Genomic DNA, 22,237 nt, shown 5'->3' on the forward strand with positions numbered 1-22,237 from the left:
ATTTTAAAAAATGTACACACAAACACACACACTCTCTCTCTTCAAGCTATTGTACACAGTCACTCTCAATAGTTAAGTATAAAATTTGCCATACCAGCAAAATATAGAGCTAATGACCATAGATGTACACCTTTTAAAACTATCAACAATAAAGTCTAGTGGCATATAGTTTTAGAGAACTATATCTTCCACATGTCTGCCAAGAAAGACAACCATGTTTTACTTTGTTATAAAACAGACAAAAGCTTCAGCAACTGATGCTTTGTATCTGGTATTCGTGTCCATATCTACATGATATACTCCAGCTTTCAGAGAGTCACATAGGTGTGTAAAAGAGTTGTGAGAACTCTCCCTTTATATGAAATCATATCATAGAGAGAATGGCATATCATATCTCAATGTTTGTTAAAAAGCTTCAGTATCAGACACATATAAAGAAAGATATGCAATCAACAATAAAATGCCACCAAAAAAAAAATAAAAAATAAAAAAAATGAGTGATCTATCTTTCTTGTTACTTCCATAATCTTATCCACTAAATCTAAAATGTACTGTGGTGCCCTCTTCAGTATATTTCAACGGTTTGTTTTAGCCAAATTACAAAGTGCTATTCAATACAAATCTTTTACCTCACTTTAAATCTCTAGCAATAAGACGGTCTGCTCTTTAGGACGCAACATACACACACACACACACACACACACACACACACACATTGAAAAATATTCTACATAGGTCTACCATGCCCCTTTAAACTCTGCCAGCAGCTACACTCTTCTGAATGTAAATCAGTGAACAAGTATGAACAGCGATCCTAGGGACGTCTGCGATGTATCAACTTTTCTCAACACAGCGTGTCACCATCAGGATGGAGAGAGTTTGAGTCATGATCATGAGATCTTTTTTTTTTTTTCTATTCTTCTCTTAGACCATCAAAAGGGAAGCATGTTCGCAAAACATGCAGGTTGCCGTAACAATTAATCCACAGCCAAGTCAGTTTTCTGGCACGAAAAACAGTGATATAAATGCACTGCAGATGATATGCCAGCAACAAGACGACTGAGCAAGTTTTGTAGAGATCCCAGAGATGGGAATTTTATCTGCTGTACAACCCTCCTCTTTTTGTTTTGACACGCAGAGAAAATTAGTTGCATAAAATGACAATTTTCATAGTGCACAGCACAGTAAGTAGAAACACATGCTGTAATAACTTTCTTTTCTTAAAGAACTGGTTATTTCTGCTCCAACTTCAACGCCATGTATTAAAAAAATGGTAACAAATGGCCAATGAGAAGCTATAATTCTTATGTGTTGAAGATATTTTTTTTTCTGTGTGTGTGTGTGTGCATTTTCAGACTTCAAATGTAAGAGTTCTGACTTCAGAGTTGTTTTTTTTTTATTACAATGAACACAGTGAGTCTTAAGAATTTCTTTGCATAGAATGAATACCAGAAGTTCTTGTTAAGACACACAAAGCTATCATATCGACATTACCTGTTGAAATGCAGCTCTGATTCGAAAGGAAACCCATTCAGACCCAGGAGTCTCTCATTCGCATCATCACTGAACACTCTAGGGTTAACCCAAGGGAATGATGCGGGGGAATTTTGCTCACATTTCCACCATTGCCATTATGTGAGCTCTTCCACAGGACTTCAATCTGAGAGAAGTTTCAGAGCGTAGACTGCTATGCTCTAGAGCCATGCACCTGCTAAAAACTGCTCCATCTGTATGAAAGGGGTGCAAGTGCTGTAACTCCAGTTTCCCAGTACTTCCACGATGGGGGATACAGCAGGGTCTTTTGCAACCAAGACATGATGCACCTGACAAAAATGTTTATTATGACAGCAGTTACTACATTACACCCATACCACATGTGCATTCCGGTCTCGCATCCATTTTCCAAGCATAGGAGTGCATTGCCAGTTACCTCAAGGGTATTAACGAGAATTGCAGCCTCTGATTCATTCAGTTACAATAAATCATCGGCGATTATAAGACAGACTTTCAAAAAGAAAGCTTACAAAGTATGGCAAAGCATATAGAAAGGCATTCTAAATCCCCTTAAGTTTGAGTTTTGACCTCCATACCAATGACAAAGACCTACAAGTGATTGCTCCTAAACCCCTTTTTAATCCAAGCATATCAAAGCTGCTAACTGATAGGACAAAAAGAAAAAAAAAATAGTGCTCACATCTCAGTTATGCCTTTAACTCATCTGGCGACATTTGATACACTCTACAATACCACTTCTTTTTAGGGGGAGTGGGGGATCTTGGATATGTATACTTGTTAAATTGGCAACAAATAAGCAAGGCCTATTCAAGCATTAGACATACATTCCTACCTTGAAAATTATTAATCCTCATTGTGCATTGTTTGCCCAATGGCACTCAAGTTGGAGTGCTTTCTTTGCTGATTGGAGTAGATGTCTGGAAAACCAAGTCTCGTTCAATGGAGATTACCTAATCTTCCTACTCCACATTGTGTCACCATGACCTTTCTATTGGACAGAGGTACGCCACTATGCCTGAGTGGGCTTCCTAACTCAAGTTTAAATGGTTTAATGAATGCTTACAATCAAGCTTTTCCAGTTAAATGCAAACTGCCTGGGTACATAGGGGTTAATGGGGTGAGGTCTAAAACTTTACACTACTGTAAAAGTGGAAATTTTCGCGCATTTCGCGCAACAAGAAACTAGCACGAAAATAAAAGCACGCAAATATATTTGCTTGCCATTTGTTCCAATAGTTAATGTCATGCTTCCGCGAAATTAAAAACACGCGAAACTCTTCTTACCCGGCCAAGCACAAAAATTAGTCACACGAAAATATCCACTTTTACAGTATTTTGTCTTGGGATCATGCTTGTATTTAATACCAGATTTACAGCACAGGTCACGAAGACAACCTCAACTAAAAAGTTTCAAAGCTTACTTAAATAAATATTTTTTAAAAATGTCACAAAAAAAAGGCAACAATTAAAATTTAGAAAAAAATTCATAAAGTTTAAAGTTACAGAATTTTCAAAGTTTGACAATCATATTGTGACACTCTTTAAGTTTGGTTGTGCTGCTCGTTATCTTGCAGTAAAATGTATCAAGATTTTTTTGATTTGCTGCCACAAAAAGCAACACATCATGGTAGTCATTTTTCACTGACATACATTCTGTTTGTCAACAGGTTGATTAGCCCTTTAAATATCTATTGGGTTTGAACCTTATAATCTGCAGATATTAATAACTCACACTAAAAAAGAAATAAACAAATGCAAACATGCAACTGACATTGAAAATAAATGAATTTTAGGACATCATAAAGAATGTAATACATGTTAATGCTTGGATATTTTTATTTATTCTCATACACATTATATTATTATATTCATGCTAGCGATGAAATTGGTTATAAATATCATAAACAAATGTTTCCTTCTGCATAAATTGACTGACAGTCTCGATGAAATTGAATTCATTTCATCCACTCACATCCATCAAAACCAATCACTCAATTAAATCATTGCTATCCAAATTATTGTTGACATTGGAAGAGAAAATCAAATATTTTCTCCTGTGCGGGTACCGTAGTCTGATTTCACAGCATCGCATTTTTGATTCCTCCCACTTAATCTGAACAAAGACAGAGGAATATGAAATTAAATTAATGTTGATATTAAATATGTGACTGAAAAATCATCTTCACACAGTATGCTTTAATTTCTTCAATAATCAGCCAATAAGCAAAAAAAAAGTTGATATGTAATGTCACATGTACATATAATTCACACAGTCTTGAATGGATACTATTGCAGTGATGCCAGCAAGTTTATTGAACTACTACAAATGTAGTTATGAAGAGCTTTGAGTTTTGATCAGGTAACATGAGATCACAGCAATCTCTGTGTAATTCTAGCCTATTGAAAAAAAAAAGTAAAGGAAACAGAAAGACTGCAAAAAATTTAAAACATGATCTGGGGCTAAACATGAGAAGAAGAGTATTATGCAAACTCTTGTGTATTGTGGATAGATATCCATCCACATCTGTACAATAATGTAGGTCTAGATCTTTCTTAGGCAAAATATGTACAAGCAATGACACATTTTTAAACAGTTGTATTGCAGCCAAGTTACTCATCGAATCGGATACTGGTGATTACACAGCTACTTTTTAAAGGAAGACATGGATTTGAGTTGTATGACTCATACCTCATAAATATTCATGGCTGCCTAAAAAAATATTCATGATGGTTTTGTGGGTTTTCTTAGCTCTTTTCAGTATTATATAGGCCCTACATGTATGCATCTGTAGCACATGTAAGCTACTGACTCAGTGTTTGAACATCATCTTCAGTAATGTACCTACGCTTTGGAACAACATATCAACAGCACATTTCTAAATAAAAACGGCTTTATCGAGAAAAAAAAAACCCAGAAAAATATATACTTTACCATGCTACACAACAATGTTCAAATGGACAAAGACAAAGGCAAACAAAAGTTTTGGAAATAAAAGAATGCTGGGACATCACTATCAAAATGCCTTTGAACAAATACAACTTTTAAACTATTTCCGAAGTGATGTAATCTCTAATTCACTACCTATGGTGGGAGGGAATTGGATCATTAGAAAAAAATATTTTTGTAAGACTCTAATCCTAACACATTATTTCATTTCATAGCATTATCTTCAATTAAGTAGCATTATTGAGTGCAATATTCATAGTTTGGTATAATCATTACTTTAATGATTTCTTTGACTGCCGTGCCAATAATTTTTTTTTTTTTTAAAGAAACAAAATGTCCATCTGTCTCTATGTAGGAGTGAATGTCTACTTTAAACACCCCTCTCCCAACCCCTCCCCCCAACACACACACACACACACACACACACACACACACACATACATGTGTACACATCCTCCTTTCCTAGCTATCCCTCAAATACAGTAAGCTGTGGCTCTGAAGACCAACACACAGGATACAGGATATGACGCGAAAAGACCTTGGGATTCCCGGGGCAATCCCTCGGATGAACTCCTCCTGTGTACGATCTCTCACTCCATGGATGATAACGCAGCAAGCACGCTCTGCACGCCTCTATTTCTATCCCAGTCTCATATGGGAGGGTGTTCAGCTTCTTTGTCCATTTAACTGTAGGATGACTTGCCAAGTCTTATCACTAAAGGGGGTGGGGGTAAGACTTTTGCTTCCAAGGGTATTAACATCGGGAGTTCAGCCATCTACAATTTTTTGGGGGGTGGGGGTGGGGGGTGGGGGGGTGGGAGGGTAAGAATCATCACGTTGGTCTAGAACTAAAAAAGCATGCTATAATGTATTTTACATTCAGGCTGGCTGAAATGCATCATGAATGAGTCATACTTGACCATGAAAAGAAATGACTGTCCATCTCTCTTATAATGTATTACTGGTACTGTATAGTGCAGAAAAAAGGGCTAAAACAGACATCCTTTTAAATCATGATGTGATTGTCGATAAAGCTAAGTAGCAGATTTTATAATCTATTGCCTAAAAGAATTACATGGCATTGTATATTATTCTTTAAAAAAAAAAACAACAACTGATTTTTAAAAGAATTTTTGAGAGAATGGCTTTAGCTGAGTGGATGTTAGGCCTTTATTGTATATGACTGAACAACTGAGTTAACTAAAACAGAAGATTTAACTCTCCTCTAACAGTACAGCTGAATGGCATATAACGTGTAGAGAGCTGTTACTCTGTTTCAATCAAGCAGTGCATGCTTTGCTACAGAGGACCATAATTACCTCCAACTTAATCTCTACTGGCAACATTGGCAACAAATTTAAACTTCATCAGCGTGAATGCTATTATACAACTACAAGCAAAGAAGAAAAAAAGATGGAGGTGAGAGGAGAGGACTTGCTTGTGGGGGGGGGGGGGAGTAAATTTAGCTCTCCTAAAGGGGATATAATCTGGGTTGCATCTGTCTGGCACACTGTAATCATGGAGCTGTAATGTTGTGAGTCATAGCGTAGGCCTTTACAAAACAGTGCTGCCTCAAAGGCAAGGGCAAGGGTATTCCCTATTGCATTGACATGAATGATGTGCCGTCACCTGCATCACGCTGATAAAAGGCAAGGCACAGAGAAGACGTTTGCCGGCAGAGAAAAACTGTAAAACTGACACTAATTGGCTGAAAGTCTGATGTCTGAACTAATTCTTGCCTAGATTTCTGTACCATCTTGGATTTTCATGAAACATGTTCTTGTGATTTTTTTTTTTCATTTGCCCATTGTATTAAATCACATAATCCAGGGCTGCACACTAACCCATTTTTTCTACTGGTCCGACCCGTCTGTCTGACGAGTAGATACCCAGTTTTTCAATGTTTTACTGGCCCATTCCTGAAAAAGGTACTGGTCTGACAGTGATTTTTACTGGTCAGGGACTGTTGGACCAGTGCCAGTGTGAAGCATTGCATAATCAACTGCCCACACTCTTTGACTACAACTTCAAGCAGATTTTCCATTCAAAAAAAAATTAAAAAAACCAGAAACGCTCATCTAGTCACCAGCTTTCTTGAATAGCTTTCTGTAGTAGTTTGTTTGCTTGTTTGTTCATTTGTGTATTTGTCTGTTTGTTTGTTTGTTTGTTTGTTTGTTTGTTTGTTTGTTTGTTTGTTTGTTTGTTTGCTTGTTTGTTTGTTTGGTTGGTTGGTTGTTTTTTTTTTTGGGGGGGGGGTTGGGTTTTTTTTTTTAAAGTGAGACAATCTACACCATCCTATGGTAGAGTCTGGATGATTAATAGATCAAAGGTTCGGACATCACTGCTTGGCAACTTTATTACGCCATATTTGAAGCAGGTCACATACACACGTGTACTTAACACTCGGTAGAAAATAAATACAGACACTGTCACTACACTCAGAATACAGAAGGCATTCACAACACTTTCATCTCAATGCTCTATGAGAGACAGGGCTCACAAGAAGAGCTTTGTGAGTTGTTAAATTTTACAAGACCAATGCACATCCCTTTAAAAGCTAAATACCATTACCCAGATGATATATTTTTTTTTTTTATATAGTTAGCCATATCCGAATTTGCTATGCAATTCGGATATGGCTACTATACAATGTCATTTGAGTAGCAATGTCATTAGGTAGAACTGTATCGCATGTTGTTCAAAGTACCCATCAACTTAAATTGCTAGCTGATTATGAGAAGAGAAATTACTCAACAAATGTTCAAAAGACAATTCAAAGTATGATTCCGCCTTCAATAGCATTCATCAAAGAGTTTACGGGTAAGTGTCCTCAAAATCTGACACACAAGCTACACCACACCAACCTACATGTAACATTAAAGAGGAATTCTGGACCATTTCAAAGTTGGTCTGATATGAAAGAATAACATTTTATCGACACAACAGTGAAAATTTGATCAAAATCAAATGAATATCACGAAATTGTGAAGTTTTGCTAATTTTCACACACACACCTATAACATTCAACATGCAAATTTATTGTACATGTATGTGAGTTTATGTCATTGCTTCACAACTTGCCACATACAGTACATACAACAGAATATCTCAAAATTTCCTCTTTAAAAAAAAAAAGACACTCACAATTATGTCCAGGTCTGAAATCCTTATAGATTTTATGTCTGATCTGATCATGCCATCATGATTTTGAAGTTGCTCAGCCAAGAATAGTATTATGTTTTAAACATTTATAGCATAAAAATAGAATTTTAATCAGTTTGTTGTATGTATAAAAATGGAAACTTGTAAGATAATGACATCATCAGCTCACTCATTTATTCATATCAACTGTTGAAGAACTGTTTTGCAAAAATTAGTGAAACTTCATAATTGTATATCTTGCTTAATCTTTATCCCACTTTCATCAAATTTTCACAGTTGTGCTTATAAACTTTCACATTTTTATTTCAGACTAAACTGTCAACTGGTTTCGAATTCCCCTTTAAAGTGAGGTGAAGTGTGTAGATGGAGCGCACAAGGCTTTTACAGGTCATCAAACCGGCTGAGGGTCGCAAAATTACTTTCCGGCATGTTTGCCTCCTCCAAAAGTTCTCCCATCTGCTAGAAGCATTTTGACATCTCATCAGTACACGTGCTGAACCTGTCGCTACATAACTGTGCTCGTATCCGGGCATAGATTAAAAGTGGGTTCGTGCGCAGTGTGTCCATAGAGGACAACATGTCAGTCACATACCCACACAAAAATGGATCAAGAATCTTGCTTGCCCCCATTCAAACAAATGCTACTGCCATGGATCGAGTAGGTAGGCCTATATGATATCTTGTTCACCTGACCTGAGCCACAATACTTCCTGTGTCAAAGGGGAATAGGTTAAAAAATAAGACTTTTGTTCAGTCATATTTTGCACAAACACTTGGTGCTTTTTCAGTAATGTGTAGGGCCTACCACTTACATCATTGTGCCTCCTGAATATTTCACATTAGGCAGAATTTGTAACTTCTGGTTACTCCATAGCTTTTCAAAGAAACGATGAGTCTTTACTCTCCATAAATTATGATTTTATTTTCTAGCACTGGAATAAGAAAAAAGAAAAACCCTAGTTCAACAAAAAACCTAAATTGTAAAGTAAGTTGTAGAGATGGGGAATAATACTTTAATAAATCACTTCGGAAATGAAATGATGATGATGAGAATAATCTTTAAAAAGGCATGCTCACTCAATGAAAAAGAACTAATAAAGGTTGCCCCATTGTTACCCCCCCCCCCCCCCCCCTGATTGGTGAGGAAAATTTTGACAGACGCTGTGTGGTGTTCATACCATATGAATAATTCAACTGTGTCAACAAATCAATCTTGCCACTGAAATATTATACAGACTGTCACACTTTGGATCACAAGAGTAAGAAATTCGACCAAGTGCTCATACAGAAGGTGAGCCCAGAGTGGAACAATATTTCATGCAATCCTGCAAAGAAAAAAAAAGGGTAATGCCTTACATTTACTAAAACTACATTCAATTTTAATTGTAGTTCTGCTTATATTCTAAAAGAATATAAAATCTTTACATTTTCATTCCAAATGGTTGCAGGATGCCAGAAAATCTCCTGTCATCAAAGAGAATAAAAAAGAATCAGGAGGGGAAATGTGGTTCGTCAGATGCTCAATTATGAAATGCAGTTTGGACTTCAAATTTTTTACACGTGTACCTCCCTGTGCTTACAGAACGTGACCTGGCAATTTCTGCAAATGATATTTGGGGAGAATGGGGGAAGGGGAGGGGGAAGGGAGGGGGCGATGGGGGCGAGGGCGCAAGCCAGTTGGTGTACTTCCATCACGCTGGCTGCCAACGCTCTGCAGCCTACACAATATTCCAATACATCCCCTGTTTACATACACCTCTACCTCAACTCTTCACTGTCCCCGCCCTGCTCTTCTGAGGCTGCTGTATGCCTACTGTACAGAAGAGCTAAACCTCCCTGTTGTCCCTGCCAAGTTGTGGAATGTACACAAAGCACTGACAAGGGATGAGGAACAGGAACAAGTATAAAATGACAACAACAACAACTGTGGAAAGGAGAGGGGGAAAAAAGCCAGCATGATGAGGTCACACTGAGGTCAGATGTTAAATGAGGTCAGAAAGCAGGGAACTGCGTTCCTCTCCTAACATTCTTCAATATGCATCACACACACATACACACACACAAACACACACACACATACATACACACAATATAAACACAGGCTCCTTACCTGGCTGCTAAGCAATGGGACCTATATGAGTATCATTGGTATGGTCTGTGATATACAGACAGCATGCCTACACTTGTAACGTGAAAATTTAGGGTTAGAAGTTGAAACCAAAACATGAAAATAGTAGGAGCAAGAAAACCATTTCCCAGCATTTTTCTTGTTGCCTGCAGGTCAAATATGGTAAAGGACTGTTTCTACAAAAACAATGGGAAGAAAAAGTTTGTGTCAGTTCTGCATATAGGCCTAGGCCCTATGTTGTTGTTTTTGTCTACAGTGCACACACACCAGAGCTCTTTTTGATCAATCTGATCTTGATGACAAGAAATGTATGTTTGATTGTATGTATCCAGCTGGAGGTAGGGAAGAAGATACAGATTCAGAAATTACAGCGCAAAGGCAGAGACGAGAAGTGGTTAAATACATAAGATAGACAGGGCTGGCTGAATTTGATGGAGGAAATTGAATCAACGTCTAACGAAAGTACGAATCCATAGGATGGGGAAGGGGGAGTGGTGCAGGGGGTGAGCACGGGGTTAGATTTTTTTTTTTTTTTTTTTTGCTGCACCTACAGCAGCTTTTGTAATAAGGCTCATCAATAGCGGAGGACAAAATCAGCATCCATCGTTTATTCCATCGTCGAGTTGTCTGGCTGCGATATGGCGCTTTGAGACATATCTTTTTGATGGGCGGAAGACATGGCAATTGAGCAGCCCTTGAACATTTTGGCTGCCTCGCTGCCGAGTCGGAAAGTGCGGTTGAAATGAGGATAAATGGATGCCATACTTTGTGCGTCTACCCGAAGGACAGAGTTTCCCCGTTGCTGCATCTGCGAATTTTGCGGGGCGGGAGGCAGAGGGGGGGGGGGGGGGGGGGGGGGCTGCGATCAAAAGAATAAGGCAACCAGATATTCATCATACTTCGATCCAGGGTTGATTCAGCGCTTTCGAGGTGAACAAGGGAAGAACTCCTCTGCACATCACACTGTTGCATAACGTTTGATATGTAGTGTCTCAAACTTTTCGCGATACAAGGTATCTGCAGTGTCCAACCGTTAAGATGAATCACCGTCAGCCACACAGCATGCAGAGCAGTAGAACTCAAGGAGGAAGTTGACTAGAATGAAATCAATACACAGTGTAAAATCAGCTTGAGCTGGGCATCCGAGCTAAACTGGACAGAACGCTAACAGGGGACAGAAAGTCTGTTCACTGCATAATAAGCTGCTAAACACAGCAGCCCATGATTTTCCTTGCAAATATTTGGATTCTAGTCTGCATATTTTCTACTCTGTCTTTTACATTCTATCATGGGCTTGAACCAATAGCTAACTAATGCAGAATTTTGATTCGCAAGCATGAATAAAGAATGGTATTTTTCATTAAAAGTTACAAAGCATTGCTCTCATGAATACCCGTGACTTTAACTTCGCAAATAGCACCTGACTCGCGAAATTCATGAAAATAAAAACCTCGCAAAATATACGGTATATTCAGTAGCTGTTTCTCTCTATCCTCTCTCTCCCTCTCTCCTCTCTCTTGCCCCCCCCCCCCCCCCTTCCTCTCTCTTTGAGGAAATGCAGTACTCTCCACATAATTGGGTACGGGCGAGCAGACTGTTTCTCGCCTGATTTCACAGTGTTCCCCATTTCCTGGAGACGAAGTCGCTCTCAATAAATTGCAAGAGTCATACGCAGTGGCTCCCCTGCCACTTAACCCAGCGCAATACACCCCTACACTTTATCTGACACTTGTAGCATTGGACAGATGCCCTGATAGAGTTGTATATCATCTAGTAATCTCACATTTCACACAGATTGTGATGAAGGTAAAGAGTATTTGAATCTCAACAAACTCAAGCCCTGATTTCCTGTGCATTAAAAAAAAAAAGACTTTTTCTGTACTGTGCATGAGGACATTAATTCCTGTTATGTTTGCCTTCTCTGCAGATGTGAAACATGCTCAATATTCAATCTTCAATAAGGGTGTCATACGAAAAAGTCTTTAAAAAAAGATACATTTCAACATTTCTACAGTAACATACCACAAATAAAATGGGAAGTGTTATATGATTGCAGTCATGCAACCAATGAAGACGATTTCTTCCATTTGCCCAGTGAGATCCTCAGTCGAACACAGCTCAAATTTTGAGTGCTCTGAAATTTATCATCCTTTTGCTGCAATTACAAAAAATAGGCCACACCCTCGTCCCTCTGTATGAATTGTCTTTTGACACGGCTAGATGAAATGATAGATAAAATGAAGTTCTTACAGTTTGTGCATACTAAACAGTTGGTGCCAACATAAATGTGCAACATACTAGTGGTAGGCAATTTATGCTTTTGGTCTAGAAGGAAAACCTGCCTGCCGGTACTTACTCAGTGAATCAACATTTTCTGCTCTATGAAATATGTTCATACGTCAAACCTTGTGGAAATGTAATGTACCGTGTATCACAATTATGGTGGTACATCCCTTTTTTATGACTGTCCAGGTGAAGATGCATCCAGAATGCCTTCTCACATTTTCCCATCCCCAATCTGGAGCTTGTCGCACAAACCTACAGTGTACTTTATTAGATACATGCAAAAAATGAAATTCTGTCAAGTGCTTCTACAGATTTAAAGGTCTGAAACAAAATAGACCTATTAAAGACAGAACATGATTAAAGACAGCAGAGCCGCAAGGACATAAAAAGTAATAGACTCAGAATAATCTACTGCAAACAATGTACATCCTTAAAGGGACTGTACAGTACTGGTTGAGGTGGGGATTCATGTTTTGAACATTCCTAAGTGAGATAATGAAAAGCCTCTTATGAAATATGAAAGAGCATGTAATTTTAAGAAGGATTCAACGTTTATTTGATGAAAATTGGTTTTCATATGGCTGAGATATCCAAAAAAGTGCTAATAATAAAAGGCAACATGCCACAACTTTATTAGGATCTCTTTGTTTCACCTTGTTTTTGGATATCTCGGCCATTTCAAAACCGATTTTCATTGAATAAACTTTTGATACCCCTTAGAACTGCATGCTCTTTGACATCTCATAGAGTGGTTTCTGAATATCTCGCAAAACGTTAAAAGCTAAATCCTCACCTCGACCAGAACTGTACAGTCCCTTTAAAAAAAGATTTGACAACTTTTTAGAATACAGTAAAGTGTGCAACTGTACTGTAGAGCAATTATATGTGTGCTGCACAGAAGAACTAAAGAGAACATCCATGGGGAGTTATTACATGCAACACGTTGAGGTGTGGCAAGCGTCCTTACATCAATAAGCAAGATTATGCAATACAAAATGGCAGGACGGCCTGGACCAGCTCTCATCAGACATTGCGGGAGAGATAAGACCTGACATGGCCCTGTGACAGATGTCAGCGCACATGTCGCTGGTCGGAATGCCGATGTGTGCTCGCGGAATGGTGTAAATGCATCTCACGGAATATTAGCGCACAGATCGCGTGTCAATCCTAATTAGTTGAATTCACACACGGGCGCAGCTCCATAAACAATAACAAATCATGGGCCCGTTCACACTTGAATTGTCAAGACCAACTAGTAGGCCTACAGAGCTATTCCTTTGCCTTATCATGCACTGAATTATTGGGAATCAAAATTTTCACCTTTTTTTTTTGGGGGGGGGTTGATTCAGTCAAACATGTACATGTAGATCTTCAGGCACTTGCAACTCTGCTTTACTAAAACCTTCAATCAATGTACTACTACTAAAATTGTTAAGTTTTGTGGATACTGTACAATGTACATGCAAAGGATCCCTATGCCAACCTAATAGATTTGCCTACATATGTAGTCTAACTCTAGCAATGGAACAGTGAAGAGAGGAACAAGGGGAAAATCCAAATTGCCCTGGTAATAGAGTTTGGACCTTCGACACCTATGAACCAATTGAAGTGTTGATTTCAGATACACACAAACAGCCTTTTCTTTGTTGAATGTTTGTAAGCAATCACACTCTAAGTTCTACAGAACAATTGTATGCATACTAGCCATTTGGCTGACTGTTACTGTACTACCTTTTAATGATGATGATAATCATCACTATCAACAGCAGTGTAATGATGATATTAGCAATATAATAATAATAATAATAATAATAATAATAATAATAATAATAATGATAATAATAATAATAATAATAATAATGATAATAATAATAATAATAATGATAATAATAATAATAAAAATAATTATAAACAACGCATAGAAATGAGGGACAGGTAAAGAAATTCACTGGGACCAGTCATCTGCTAAAAGAAAACTTTACCAGAACATACCTCTTCAACCCTCACTATAGTATACCCCCACCCTCCCATCTCCTCAACCCTCCATGTATTCAAGCCTGTTTCTTCTTGCCAACGAGATGGAAGCTGGAAGCTGTCTGAGAATAAGCATCCCGCAGTCACCTGTGCCAGTTAATGGGCAAGATGATAAGGGGATCGGTGGGGAATGACCCTGCCAGACCCACGCAGACATGCAAGTTATTCTTCGCGGCTGATGTGCCCCATAAATCTTCGGCAGGGGCGCGCGCTAACGGACGGAAGGGTGCAAGGAAAAATTACGGGCAAGAGACTTGAGATGATGAAGGAGGGTATGTTTCATGCCACGGCAACGTCATTATTTCCTCCCGCTTGAGACCTCTTGCCACGAGCTCTGAATATGATAAGACGTCTTCGCTACATGTGATTAGTCTGTCGATTCGGATTGAGGTCTACATACTTGAACTGAATACACATCAACTCATAAAGGAGCCAAAGTAATACACGACTGCTACTAGTATTTCAAATTGTATGCTGTGACGGTACCTCCGATGTTTGCTCGCATCCAAGTGAATTCAGAATTCTGATTATAACTGGCCACTGTCTAAGACTACAGTGTTCCTACTACTTCTTGACTTGCCCAACTTGCAGTACTTTTTAAAACGACTTGAGCTTGAAAGTGTGTGAAAGAAACATTTTAAATGCCTGATATGCTACAGATTCACATTTCTTGCAACATTCATAGAAAAGACTAAGGAGAAGGCTTGTAGATTCAAAGGATTGCCCAACATAGCAACAACAATGCATTCAAACTGTATTCAAATGTACAAACATCACATTAGGGGCTGGAAAAAGTGAACACCTTGTTCCTAGACTCTACAACAGGAAAGATATCCATGAAACTGAAAACAGGATGACACCACCCTATTTGGTTTTTTGATATACCCTGTCACTTTTGTGTCTGTCAGACCCACAACATTATGATTCTAAGATTCATCTGTATCTGTTCCATTATACATGGAGTTTGTAATGGTTTCTTGGAATTGCTGCATTCCTATTGTCGATTCAGAGTATACAATGTACAGTTTTGTAAGTTTACACAACATCAACAGAACCTTCTAGTGTCCTGGAACATTTATAGCATCTTTGGCATCTGAATGCACATCTACCGGTAATTTCTGCTGGTGACTTTATTTCTTTGCTAATGCTATGTGGACAACTTACAAGGTACATTTCTGATATTCATGCAACATACATTGTACCTTCATGATTCAGATTATTTCAAATCAGTGAAGATCACATCTATGAGAGCACTGGATCACAGAGTTTACAGAGTTCACAGACGTCACAGAGTTTGCTCAAATGGACATTGCACCTTTCTCAGGAAAACAGAGGCATTGTCAGTATAATAACAATATTTTCTTTTGGCACGATATCAGGAAATCGCTCTGGTTATCAGTTATTCAAAGGAAAGAGTGAATTTGTTTACTAGCTAGTATAATAACCGGTGCAAAAATAGGAAATTGAACACAATATCCAAGTGTCAGTTCAAAGATACACTGTATTTCAAGATGGGGATTCAATAAACACTCACTACCAAGCATTGATTTGTAGCCTTGGCAAGACACAGAAACAAGAGCTCCCAAGCTCTGCATAAATACTGGCAAGTGTGTGACCTTTAACGATGCTGCCACTGAAGATTGCCTTTAAGGTGCACCTGAGAAAGATATGAATCATTGTAGCAAAGCGCCGTGATCAAGTTATAAAAATGTGAACAATAAGAATGGCTAACCACATGTGTCATATCCGCTATACAGTGCTGAAGACAGTACAGTCAAAGGATCATATCTTTCTTTACCGGTCTTTCACAATTCCAGTGCTGTTGCATACATTGTAGGATAGTCTTGCCTTTGAGTATGATAGGGTGAATAGGGGAAGAAATATGTTTTGAATATCATCATCAATTCAGAAAATGTTTAGAGCACACATGTCTACAGGGTCTGACACTATTTTTTTTCCCTCTCTATCTCTCTGATGGCCTGTCCAGGCCACTAAAATCTTTGAATTTGAAATTTTGGTGATCCAAAAAAGAAATGTAGTAGCGTGCAATATAGTGTAAAAATAAATTCTGTGTTTCAGCTGCCTGATAGGGCCACCAAAAGAAAAATTTGGTGGCCTCACATCAATTTTTAGTGGCCCCAGGCCACCAGGCCATCGCTTATGTCGAGCCCTGGTCTACTGTGGTACTTTGGAAATTATGTCATGGCAAAGCACAACAGTTACTCATCCCTTCACCTATGTATACCATTTAACTTTTTGCAACCGACATTGAAAAATGATTGATGAAATATATATAGATCAAATGTTTGTCCATACACACTGCCAAGCACAGACAAGGATTTGTATTGACAAGAACAGAGTTCATATGAGTTCAATCACCTCTGCTTGGGAACCTGTGACTTGCCATTTGAAACTGATACATCTTTAATCCCCCCCCCCCCTCCCCCAACCACCACCACCACCACCACCATTATTTACTTCCGTCACAGGAAATTACAGTACAGCCTAATCAACTAGTATCAAATGCAGTTTAGTAGTCTCTGGAATGTATCATTCAGTGTAAAACACAAGGATGTTTACTCAACAGTTTGCAGAATTGCAATGTACACCACATAAGTCATAGCTCTGCCATAATTTGTTTGTCATGACCATATTCCCGGCTTTCTTTAGAGATTGGCAGGAATCTAGACAACTAACATACATGTTTGGATATTAGTCCTTCCAATAATTGAGACACTGTCATCAGCACTGGTCACAATTTGCAATTTCAAAACTTTAAATCAGTCAACCTTTTCATGTTCTTTCGTTGAAATCACTCCCAAAGTTTGTTGTCTTTTTTTTTTTCTTCCCCCTTCTTCTCCGTGCTGGCACACATGAACTAATTCCCTTGCTAGAGAAGATCACTCAATTGACACTTTTAAGAACTATTCACAATAAAGGAATCATTCCCAAAATATCTGCCCACAATGGGAGGGACTGCTATTGACTCTGTAATGCCTAACCCAAGAGGGTTTGTGGTTTCATTGTCCACTGGCTTTGACTTTTGCATCAAAAGGATTAAATGTATTATTCCTTGTTGAGCAGTCACTGTTCTGGAACAATTCAGCACCCTCCCCCTCCCTCTCCCACCCCCCCCCCCCCAAAAAAAAACTACATTTATGTATAGCAGAGGGAAATATTCCAAGAATTTGGTACCATCCCCTTCAGCTTTGTTTTGATGTTTGCCTCCATTTTCCACTGCAGGCTGCAATATCAATCCAGCCTGGTCTACACCCATTCATGTGACACCCATTCAGCATGGGCAGAGACATTAGCAGGGGAGAGTGTATTGTGTTCAACTGGAGGCCCTGCACCCTCCCTCATCTTCCCCCTCCTACATAAACAGCAACATGCCATTGCAATTGTATACCAAACATAAACATACCTCTCTGACTCTAGGCTGACAAGCACATAGTGTGTGGTTTGTGTTGAAGCTACACCGATACTATGTGTACGTGTTAAAAAGCAGTCACTGTCCTGCTGAATGCTACTGAATTACTCCCCATTCAGCAGTACCAGTAGGCTGATACTGACATTGAAGCATTGCCTAAAAGGATCATTCGGCATTTCTTCCATTAAATTCTGAAAAACAGATCAATACTCCTGAATCCTTTCTTTAACCCCCGACAAAGCTTTTCAATACAGGATGTACACAGAAGCAAATCTGAGAACTACAACTGTAGCAAGGCAGCACTGCTTTGACCTGGATGATTGGATACACCCTGAGAGCAAAGGAGGTTGAACAAAAGAAAAGTATAACTAAACATTCGGACAGGAATATAGCTACATTGTAAGCACAACTTTGCCCAACTATAGAATACATGCAATCGCTGAGACATTCATTATCTGTACGATGACAGTAATATTGTACTTTCACAAATTTTTACTTCTTCAGAGCTGATCACAACTTACTGTTAATGCAGCACACAGAGCTCATTGCAAATCTTAACTACAATCTTTTGGAGAGCTTGCAAAGACTGGGATAGAAATAATGTTGGTTTTTACTTTTCTGGACAATAATTTATGACATCAACAATGCAGCTATAAGCTTTTTTCTTTAACATTCTCCATACAAATTTCAAAAACTGCAGTTCGAATTCTTTTGCTGTTCACCTGGAGCTTTCTCGCGGTACCTTGGGTGACTTTAGACAGGTGTAACTTGGGACAGAATTATTTGAAATCCACAAGCTTTTCTAAATTTTATAAGGGAGAAAATAATGTACGGAAATCCACATAGTTACATATTCATAATGAAAAAACTAAACAGTAAAATACACTGGAACTGCAAATTATGTTCATCTTGATACCTATAGCACACATCAATCACAGGGTATATGATTCCAGTCCATGTTTTACAATGGAAATAAATCTCTAGTTACACACTACTTCTTATTCTTCCAATCACAAAGTTTCAGTTAGATGTCTCATTGGCTTTTGAGCAGAAATTTAGTCACACACAAAGAAAATTTTGTGGGTTTTTTTTTTATCCAGCACACAACTTATATCCAACTATGTACATACAATACAAAATATCAGGATTTACACTAAGGACAGGTATGACTGCATCCACCATACATGTGTAAGTCTGTTTTTCTTGAGGTTGTTTTGTGTGTCTCTGTGTGTGTGTGTTTGAGTATTGTTAATTTTGTTAGCAAGTTTGCACAAAAAAAAGAAAAATAGCAGTGATGCTATATTTCACCATAAATCTGTTTTTCATTTTTTGTTTCCACTTTGAATGAGGTTGTTTGGTTGCCAAGCACAATGAAAAGTACCAGTGATGCTATGGGTCAAATACAAAATGTAGTCCCATCTTTAACTTGCATCAATGCCAGTGGATGCACAGTTTACAATTAAAACTGTGAAGGAAAATTATGTTTGTCTTTTTTGCTCTTTAATCTAAAAAAAAAAATATGACTTGATGGTGCATATCATATACTGTAGGCCTATAGTATAGTTTTAGTAAAAGTAGTTGTGGCAGTATAACTATTACAACTATCAGATCACTAATGATGATGCGGATAACAATAGTAGTAGTAGTAGTAATGATAATGATAATAATAATAATAATAATAATAATAATAATAATAATAATAATAATAATAATAATAATAATAATAATGATAATAACAATAATATTTGACAATAATGATAACAACCTACATTGTACACTCCATAATTGAGATAGTACTAGAAATGGCATTACAATTAACAAAGTCATTTGTAATTATATCCCTCACAAAATGCATCTCGTCCTCTGATTGGTCGAGAGCACTGTAAACAACAAAACATAATTCTACCATACAAGTGCGCGAAAAAGACTATACTCCCTAGGGAAATGGTAAAAACTATACCACGCTGGTGATTTTCGCGCCTTTTTTGCTTCGCGTCCCGACGCGAAATATTTCATGTGTAAATGAATGGGTATCGCAGCACCTTCGCTTCGCGAGAGATTTCATGTACAAATGAATGGGTATCGCGCGCGGCGCCTTAGATCACTGCACTTCGCGAGAACCACAAGGCACGCATACACTCAATGCGACACGGGTTATGTTAGAGAGACTCAGACTCAGACTCTTATAAAGCCCTCATTCTATCTACGTTACAACAGAGTAGGCGATATCGTAGAAAAATAATTATTAGGAATGAGATTACGGGAAATAGGGCCTACTGTTAGACAGGTAGAACTAACGTTAGGCTTAACTAGCGCTAACGTTAGAGCAGACCTACTATCTACTACTAGTATAGTAGACAACAATAAGCAAGCTAGGGTTCTTCGACGTACCGTAGGCCTTTGGGGAGTTCATGCTTCGCCGTTTTTGGTCTCGCAGTTCACTATGTTAAACTCGAGCGACCCACCCAAAAGATGTTGACAAACGAAACTGCAGTAGATAGTAGGCCTGCTCTAACGTTAGCGCTAGTTAAGCCTAACGTTAGTTCTACCTGTCTAACAGTAGGCCCTATTTCCCGTAATCTCATTCCTAATAATTATTTTTTAGAGTGTCTAACGAGTAAGTTAGAGTCTAATTTGTTCACTGTTTACGTTAGAATACCGTACGAATCACACGAATTTACAGTGGCACTCGATGCTTTAATTGCTAGAATTTTTCCAGTGCCTAATCTAACCTTATACGCTGTTACTGAATGCTACCCAAATTTACAATGTATACTTGCATTTTAACAGGAAATGATAGTCCATATTCATGTACAGACATGACAGCTAGGTAGAAAGACGACAGAAAACACAATCAACTGCAGCTCACAGTCACATAATCGTTGATCAGCTCGAGCACGCACATCACCGCACTGGCAACCGAACGTAGGGCCTACTTGTTGACAGATCGGATAGGCGTATTGCATGTATGAAGCGCGTAGTAAGTTTGCAGTTTGCGCATGTTTACCAGTACGTTGTACAGCAATGCACCGAGTACACTTCAGCGGCTGAGCGCGCAGTTGTCTCTTCATAGTACGCGTACGCGCTGCCCTCCTGCTGAGCTGCTTTCCCGAGCGTGAATGACTAGTCAATCTTCTTGAAAAGTAAAGCAAGATGCCCTTTAAAAAGAGGTAAATTACAGAATACCAGCAGTCGAATACTCTTAAATTCATTGGGAGGGATATAAAACAAATATACCAGGCCAATTTTTCGAGGCACCGGTTGAAACTATGTGCCTTCGGTGACTTCAGTAGCACTATTTTCTTCGGGGCTGCGCCCCTCAGAAAATAGTGCTACTGAAGTCACCTCATGCGCATAGTTTCAACCAGAGCCTCTCAGGCCTGGTATATTTGTATACTAGAGTAGAGAAGCACTCTGAGAGAGCAGACCTCCACCAAGCATGCAACTCATTTCCACCCCGGAGTACTGTTTCATGAAAATTGTCAGCGCTGACAAGTTGTCAGTCTCTGACAATCACCATGGTAACAGTCAGTGACTAGAGCATCTAAGCCAATCAAAACCAAGGATTTTGCTGAAATTGTCAGAGACTGACTAAATTGATGAAACACCCCCCTGATCTTGTTCTTCCATAGAGATATCAGTGATTTCCACCCATAGCATTGTGTGCTGAAAGTCGCCCGATTTTCAAACATAGAAGCCTTTGTTACGTCATAAACCCTAGGCTACACGACACGCTTCACCCTAGCAGAAACTAGAGCATGCACTTTAGTGCGCGCATGCAAACCTCAAATATGCGCAGCCTGAACTCTCAAGTTCATTGACCCTATCTGCCAAAATATCAAAAATCCTTCATAAATTCCCCCAAAATTCTTGGATCACTACCAAAATTTATTGCTGTTACTTGTATTATTCTAAACCTTTCCTGCAAGTTTCATCCAAATCCGTTAACTACTTTTTTAGTTATTTTGCACACGGACAAACTAAGTAACAAACCAACAGTAACGAAAACATAACCTCCTCCCTTGGCGGACATAAAGTTTCTGTCAGTGCTACTTTAATAATTTTACAGGAAATCATTTATAATAGTTTGTTTAGGCCTACAGCAAGTTTTTCACTCCATCACGTCATTCATTCTTAGCGTAATCATTTATCCAAATTCCTCATGTCTTGATCAGTTCTAACATGGGCAAAACAAATTCAGACTCTAACGTTAAAATCCTTCATACATTCCAAAAAGGAGAATGACAAATGAAATTGGAATCAAAACTCCCACAGAGATCTAATTTTTAGTCACAACTGGAATTACAGCAAATAGAAGAAGTCCTAGATTCTAGAGCTAGAGTCTAGGTCCTAGTCCTCCTCCTTAAATCAGCATATCAAACGATCAAGAAATGAAACACTGAGTAATTAAGAAGGCCTCACATCACATAATTTACATCATCAATAATAAATAACAAAAATCAATGACAATTGACAAGACATTAATGAATTTTTGGAGTAAATATTATTAATACTAATTTTTACTATCAAGAGTGAATTATCACAAGGCAAGGGTATGCAACAAGCACAATAATCAACTTCTGCATTTGCATCAAACTTCAAAGTACAAACAAACCTTGTTTTCGAACTGGCATAATCACAGGAAAATCCACAATTGGCCGAGAACACAGAGAATGTGAATATGAATCCAACTATATATCCAGGGTTCCGTTCAAATTTTGGCTATGACCGACTA

The 22,237-nt window shown here is 38.4% G+C and overlaps 1 protein-coding gene across 1 annotated transcript in view; it reads right to left on the reverse strand.

Annotated features, from left to right (window-relative positions):
- LOC140244667 (disks large homolog 1-like) overlaps positions 1-22,223 on the reverse strand; it is a 260,660-nt gene extending 238,437 nt beyond the window's left edge. Inside the window, exon 1 of the mRNA XM_072324287.1 lies at positions 22,118-22,223. Coding sequence (XP_072180388.1) covers positions 22,118-22,136 — 19 coding nt within the window. The 5' untranslated portion in view covers positions 22,137-22,223. The remainder of the gene's footprint in view (positions 1-22,117) is intronic.
- Between the last annotated feature and the right edge of the window lie 14 nt (positions 22,224-22,237).

The sequence above is a fragment of the Diadema setosum genome, chromosome 21, assembly GCF_964275005.1.
Source record: "Diadema setosum chromosome 21, eeDiaSeto1, whole genome shotgun sequence".
NCBI classification, from domain to species: domain Eukaryota; kingdom Metazoa; phylum Echinodermata; class Echinoidea; order Diadematoida; family Diadematidae; genus Diadema; species Diadema setosum.